At 50.6% G+C, this 7,296-nt stretch overlaps 3 protein-coding genes across 3 annotated transcripts; 1 reads left to right on the top strand and 2 right to left on the bottom strand.

Annotated features, from left to right (window-relative positions):
• Positions 1 to 396: 396 nt before the first annotated feature.
• Positions 397 to 1,779, bottom strand: LOC306926132 (serine palmitoyltransferase 1-like; the record flags this gene model as incomplete). The annotated part of the gene is made up of 1 exon (XM_079505392.1): positions 397 to 1,779. One exon carries the CDS (start codon positions 1,777 to 1,779, stop codon positions 397 to 399), a length of 1,383 nt encoding a protein of 460 aa, XP_079361518.1.
• A 630-nt stretch (positions 1,780 to 2,409) lies between these two features.
• LOC306926131 (chitobiosyldiphosphodolichol beta-mannosyltransferase-like) lies at positions 2,410 to 3,741 on the bottom strand (the record flags this gene model as incomplete). Its single annotated transcript, XM_079505391.1, has 1 exon — positions 2,410 to 3,741. One exon carries the CDS (start codon positions 3,739 to 3,741, stop codon positions 2,410 to 2,412), a length of 1,332 nt encoding a protein of 443 aa, XP_079361517.1.
• Positions 3,742 to 5,117: 1,376 nt separating this feature from the next.
• On the top strand, positions 5,118 to 6,125 carry LOC306926130 (kelch domain-containing protein 3-like; the record flags this gene model as incomplete). Its single annotated transcript, XM_079505390.1, has 1 exon — positions 5,118 to 6,125. One exon carries the CDS (start codon positions 5,118 to 5,120, stop codon positions 6,123 to 6,125), a length of 1,008 nt encoding a protein of 335 aa, XP_079361516.1.
• Positions 6,126 to 7,296: the final 1,171 nt, after the last annotated feature.

Here is a 7,296-nt window from a genome sequence, read left to right as displayed (position 1 = left end):
TCTTTGTTATCATGTTGCCTTGCCTTTAATGATCTGGGCTATAAAGGCTATGCACGTGACATCATCATACCCGGACATTATGCCAGGAACGGATACTGAGTGGCAAAAAAAAGAAGATATTATTGTTGATCATTGAAGTTAAATGATTTACTTTGCCACTCACTTGGGCATAACCTCTATGGGCTCTCCTCTGGTTATTATAAGCCTTTTGACGATTTAAATTCTTTGAGGAATAAACCCCTAGAGATGTAGCATCTGCTTTTCGAGGGTGGTCTAAAAACAATGATATACAATGTATTTCTTTACTGCTCTCTCCTCCCTGTGCAGGCAAGACTCATACACTGTCGGGTGTTTGAGCAGAGCTAAAAGGATTCAACATTAATATTTATTAACCTTTTAAATCGCTACAGTGGAGAAGTCCATGGAGGAGCGGCTGAGCGTCAGGGAGTACCCCACGAGGACGGCCGATGCTGCTTCTCGGATGCAGGCCGCTGCAGTGTCCATCTCCTCGTCCGTCTGCCGGACGCTGACGGCCACACGGATGCTGGGCAGCGGGAGGCAGCGCTCCTCTTTGTCCAGATAGCGAGCGACGGAGAGAGCCACTCGTCTGTCCACGCAGTAATCCGCCACTCTGCTCAGCGTCCTCACGTCAGCGTCCCGGGAGCCCGAGCTTCTCTCTAGCCGCAGGTGAAACGCCGGAGCGAAGGCCGCTCCTACGACCGCCAACCCCGGGATTCCCCGCAACGCCTCATGGAAGCGTCGGCACTTTGTCCTCAAGACGGAGAAGACGCCCGGGTCTCCTTCCATGGCGTCTAGGGCCTCTATGGCAGCGGCGGCCAGCAGGGGAGGCAGTGACGCGGAGAAGCAGTAGCCCTGCCCCGACAGACGCTGGTGGTCGATGACAAACCGGCGGCCGCAGCAGAAGCCGCCGATGGACGCCACAGCGTTCTCCAGGTTGGCGCAGGTGAGGTCGACGTCGTTCACGTCGACGCCGAAGTGCTCCGTCACGCCTCGGCCGCTCTCTCCCAAGACGCCGAAGGACATGGACTCCTCCAGGAAGATGCGAACTTTGTACTTGTATTTCAACCTCACCAGGTCCGGCAGAGGGCACACGTCAGCTGTGTTCACGTACAGACCCTCCACCACGATGAACCTCCTGGTCGCTCTGGCCTTACGAGGGTTTCTCCAGTCTTCCTCCTCCTGTTCCTTCAAGAGTCTCTCCAGGTCGTCCATGTCGTTGTGTTTGAAGTATCTGACGGAGCTGCGTGAGGCTTGCAGTCCCTTCTGTATGGAGAAGCACACTGCTTCGTCTGCGAAGACCACGTCACCCCTCTTGGAGTATGCGGGTATTGCACTAGCAATGGTCGCAAAGCCACAGGAGTAGACGATGGCCTCTTCTGTTCTCATGAAGTCTGCCAAACGCCTCTCCAGCTCCAGGTGGATGTCAAACGTTCCGTAGAAGCCTCTGGGACCGCAGGTGCCGACGCCGTACTTCCGGACGGACGCCAGAGCCTTCTGCTTCACTCGCTCGCTGTCGAGGAGACCCAGGAAGTTGAAGGACACAAAGTTAACACACTCCTTTCCATTTATCGTGATCATGTGACCAGGCGGGCCGGTGACAGTGTTGTACTTCAGATGGGCTTGGGTTTTGAAGGCGACGGGTACAAGGGGCTCGGGGCGCCATCCTTCAATGAGATCATTCTCCTCCTTCTCTGTCAGTTGGCGGATCCCCCGAAGTTTACACGTCAAGGCTCTGAGAAGTGAAACTAGAACATCCATAAGATACGCTTTGATGGCATTTAGTAACCGAGAAAACTGAAGAAACAACATCCACGAGCCCCGACTGCCATCTGCTGTATTTAGGGATGTTCTTAAGTCTTATGTGCAGAAGATCTGACCAGAGCTATGGTCTGACGTCACAGAAATGACACAAACACCTCGTCTACAATGCCGATGTGCACAGCTGTGTTCTGAAAGAAGCTTTTCATGATTACACCCCTCACATGTCAAACCGTCTACAATCAGTTTTAAAACTGAATAACTTGATTTCACTTGATCGCAGTACAGTATCTTGTACAGTACCGTGTTGCCCAGATGATCAGAGATCTGTGCCTACCGAAATGTCTGGTGAAACCTAAATTCAATGTAGTTGTCGTTAAAACTCATTGACTGCCAATGACGTCTAAAAACGTCCGCAATTGAAGTTCATAGACGTCATTTGGTGTTTTCAATGTTTACGATAGAATCTTAATTTAGGATAGGATCTTAATTTACAGTTGATATGGCAATTTTCACCGTCTAAATTTCACATAATTATAAACCTGTGATGTGAAGATATAACAGATTCACATTTATGCTAGGTCATCCACATACAGTTCCAGCATCAGTCCAGAACAGCGGTCATGATGTCTACTGACGTGTGCTGATCAGAGGCAGGACGATCTTGTCCCAGTTATCGTCCCAGCATGGCCCCCTGCTGGTGCGGAGGTTGCTCCTCAACCGGCCCAGTAGGCCCTCCGTGCTGGGGAAGTCAGACAGGAGGGACTTCAGATGCTCGGACAGTTCCCGGAAGTCTCTGAAGACCAGCCCGTTCCTCTCATCTTCCACCAGCTCATGCAAACAGCCAAAGTGGACGGCACAGACGGGCAGGCAGCAGCCGAACATGTCCACCACCTTCATGGGCAAGTCCAGACCGCTGGAGGACTTGTGGAGACAGACGCCCAAGTCGGCTGACCCCAACAGGACCGGGTAGTCCTCCGCCTCCAGCCAGGGAGTACAGATTTTCACGTGCTCAATGTCCAGAGCTCTTATCTGCTTCCTGTAATAGTCCTTCTGTGGGCCTTTCCCTGTAATGACGCACACCAGGGACGGCAAGGAGGTTCCTTTTCTAATGAAGCCGTCATACTCTTCCAGGGCCTTCAGGAGGATGGAGAAATCTTCGTCCGCCGTCCAACTGGTGCTGCTGAGCAACAGCGCCGGTCGGTCCGAGCTCAGTGTCACGGTGCCGTCTGCGAGGTCTTGACACGTGAAGGCCGTCCTCTCCACCTTCTCTTCCACATGCTCCACACCGCCGGGCTGGAACTCACGATAGGTCTTGGAGAGTTTCATGAACAGCTGATGCCGAAGATGGATCGGAGTCTCTCTGAACATGGCAGGAGGTTTGTCATACAGTGTCGCGGCCTCTATCCCCCAGTTCCTCCTCAGGTCTTCCTTCATGGCGTTGGTGACGCACAGGTGGCGGGCGGCCAGAGGGCCGAAGAGGCGCTCGTACCGCTTCGCCAGTCTGACGAGCGGGTGTCTGTGTCCGTGGGAGAGTGCCAGGACGCTGTGCCCGTAGTTGTGCCAGTCGACGATGAACAGGCTTCCGCGCACAAAGCACGCCAGGCGCACCACGGCAAGGCCGGGCAAGCCTGGGGGATTCTGCATGAGAACGTGAGACGGAAGGTCCATTTTCATCAACACGTACAGCATCTGCACCGACTGCACCGTCACCTTCGTCACATACCTAAGGAGCCTGGGTCCCCATCGAAGGCCATCCACTTCAATGGTGACGATCCTTATTCTTCGGTCCAGGAGAACGTCCTGGTGCGGTTTGGTACCCAAACCCCCCACGAACGTGACGCGGTACCCGTGTCTGCTGAGAGACAGGGCGTGGTACTGCATGCGAGGACTGCGTCCGATGTCCCCGACGACCAGGACACACACCTGCCGCTCCGTTTGAACGTCCCGCTTCTGAAGCATCGCTTGTAGGAAATGACCGACGCACGCGGCGATAAGGGTCAGTGACACCATGAAGCAGGCCCACGTTGACGCTGACCACTTCGACAAGAATCCTGCATCTGGCAAATACATCATCATACATCATCATACATCACATCGCTGAGCGAATCACTTTTGACGTATTCACTTTTTTGCCCTCACTTTTTATCCTCAATACGTACTTTGCTCAACCAATGAAATCATTGCTATTGGGTGCTCAGCCAATCAAATCATAGTGTTTGTGTTCACAAATCTATATCTATAAATGCACCAAGTCTCTGTCTGTGTGTGTGTAATCCACGTAACTCGAGAACCGTTTGCTCCACCGCAAGGGGTGCGGTGCACGGTGTCGAGTCGGTCGGACCCACGGTTCTCCAGAACCGCCCCAAAAGGGCCTCTGCCCGGGCTCTGGACAAGGCCCCTGCCCAGGGTCCATATATGGAGCTGGCCTGTTCTGATGCTGATGTCTGCATAGACTCCATATTTGGGAAAGCCTGACAAAGAACTCCATATATGGGTATAAAAGGGACACAGACTTAATATCTGGGGTGGGGCATGCATTTCCAACTTGCATCGTTCCAAGTAGGCCAGGGCCCAACGGGCTGTAGTCTATCTAACTGCCTCTGATTGTTCTCTCCGTCTCATATAAATCATGCTGTAAATGTACTGTAATTTAACACGCTGTCACTTAACAACCAAGGTGCATGTGCATGTTTGTACTCTGTGTATTCATTTAAGGATGTTGTTATTGCAGGATATGTCTGTATGTCTGTTATGGTTTTTGGTCTGTTTTTGGCTTCTAATTTATGTTCATCTTTACATCATTACAGGAATATATTGACGCATGAAGTCTACTATGTTGTGGGTGATTAGGTGGGGTGGGAGCAGCTAGTTTTAGGAGAGCGTTTTTGTTTGTTTTTGTCCTTGTTTATGTATGCATGAATGTATTTGTTGTATTGTTCTGTATTTGCTGTATGTTGTTGGACCCCCTCGAAAACAAGATGATACATCTCAAGGGGATATCCTTTGGGCAACTTCCATCTTTACCGACTCGGTGCTCTACAGCCGGGCACGGGTCTAGTACAGAAAAAGCTGGGCATAGGAGGGGCTAGCATCCCGCTCAAATATTATGTGACCCAGGTGGAAATTACGTCAGACTTGGGTGCTCTATAGGCATCGGCTTCCCTGACTGGCCAACCTAACCCCATCGGGCTTTGCGGAATGGCCAACCTTTGCGTGCCACCTGTGTCACTTGACCGACATATAAGTGGGCAGTGGGCCGGACAGCGCTCCATTCTTCTGCACATCGAGTCTCTCCAGCTTGGTGTGGTCTCTTGTGAATAATGATGCGTTGGACAATGCACACGACAGGAGGGCCGAAGCGGAGTGGTCACACCGCCGTGGGAGTCGGTCACAAGGTGTACTCATTCGGAGGGGTCCTGGACGACAGCAAAGCTCAGATCGATGTGCACGTCTTCAACACGGTGTCTTTAAACTGGACCAAGTTGTCTCCCACTGTGACGAGTGGGAGCCCCCCGGACGGTCCCTCCATGTCCTACGGCCACACCGCCGTGCTGATAGAAGGTGTCATCTACGTCTGGGGCGGCGAATGCAGCCCGGTAGGGTACTGCAACGTGCTGCATGCGTTCGGCGTCGACACCCACCGATGGTTCAAGCCCAGGGTTTCGGGGACTGTTCCGGAGGGGAGGTTCCAGCACTCATCCTGTGTTTCGGGGAAGGTTATGTATATATATGGAGGGTTCAAATTCCACCGGAACCCTAAATGCACCAATGACCTCTCCAAGCTGGACACCAGCACAATGGTCTGGGCTTTAATGAACACCAGTGGCAATCCACCGCCTGTCTCATCATATCACACTGCCACCATCATCGGGACAAAGATGTTTGTATTCGGGGGCCGAGGGAAATACTCCTACCAAGGCGACTATTACAACACCATCAGAGTGTTTGACACAAAGACCGATCGGTGGCTGCACACGCCTTCTTCACAGCGCGAGATCCCAGAAGGACGCTGCGGTCATTCTGTCTTTGTTTACAATGAAGAGTTGTTCATATTTGGTGGAAAAAACTGGACACAGACCTTTAACGATCTGTGGAAATTCAATCCAAAGCCAGGAATCTTCTCCTGGACGAAGCTTGGGCCCCGGGGGAAAGGCCCGCATCCAATGTATAGAATGTGCTGTTGCAGGGTGGACGATCGTGTCATGCTCTTTGGAGGATTCTGCCCACCTGATGACCACATGTACATCTTAGACTTAAGTCCCCGTCTGCAGACGTTATGCATGCTAGCAGTTATTCAGCACGATCTGGAGTTGTCGGGTCTCTTCGACAGAAGTATGCAATGAAAGATATGGGTGATCTTAAAGGGTTCTGGAAGAGCATTCCTTCAGTCCTGGCCCGAACGACCATGAGTTTGAGGAGAAAGACGGCTAAATTACCTGTCCATCGTTAAGATACAGAGGGAAAGACTGGAAACAATATGATCGCCTTTCTGAATGAGATGTTGCCATCTATCCCGGACACTGGCCCTCAGCCATTGTGACCTGAATGAAAGACGCACCAATGACCCAGGACAATCATAGCAAGGCTCCTCAGACATGGCAAGACAGGACAGGGAATGCATTTGACAAGTTGCTAGAGAGAAGAAATGACTTAACTGGGAAGGAATGCGTGTCATGATATTTCCAGACTATTCCAGAGACACAGACCAGAAAGAAGATTCACACAAAGCTTGAAGCCTCGTCTTTATGACAACAACACTAAAATGGAGTTTTCCATGCTATACCCAGCAGTGCTGAGGATCGACGTACCTTCAGTGACCCAGAGAAAGCTATGGACTTCATTAGAAGGAGCTAAGAAAGGTTCTTTCCACTCGCTGAATTAAACACCCTGTTGCCAGGTTGTGTGGGCGGAGAGTTTGATAAAGAATGTTTTTTTGTTCATTTTCAATTGACTAGCTTTGTTCATTTTAAGGTGGTCTTTTTTATGTTTCATGGACATACACTGTGGTGTTGAACAAGCTAACCAATGAGTCCTGGACCATGATCATTTTGTTATTTTTTGGTGGGTCCTGTGCCTGCCTGGTTATTTTATTGGCACTATACCGATTTTAGGAGACTCACACTCACAGTTTAATTTTAGTTTTTGCCAGGCATTATAGTGTATTGTCAGAGTAGCCACATAGTAATCTGTTCATAATTGCAATTATAAACTAGAAACGCATTCTGTCGAGGTGCCAACTTGCACGTCGCAACCTCTACGAACTTATGATCAGCCCCTCTATAAGATATATACGTACCTTGAAGCATACCTTACTTACGTCACCGTCAACAGCCAATACAGACATATGTATACGTAAATTCGTTACCTTTTACCCACCCAACATTACCCAGTACTTGCGTGCTCTGCTTGCGCAAGTAATAATAAGGGCTGAGCATAACAGTTGCGCTACCTGGACTAATTCCATTTTAAATGGAACCCGACCTCACAATTAGTAAACAGATCGTTTCCATGCAT

This window comes from Electrona antarctica (assembly GCF_951216825.1).
Source record: "Electrona antarctica genome assembly, chromosome: 7".
Taxonomy (NCBI): domain Eukaryota; kingdom Metazoa; phylum Chordata; class Actinopteri; order Myctophiformes; family Myctophidae; genus Electrona; species Electrona antarctica.
Note: the sequence above shows the minus strand (reverse complement) of the source record. Positions and strands in the feature narration are given on the sequence as shown.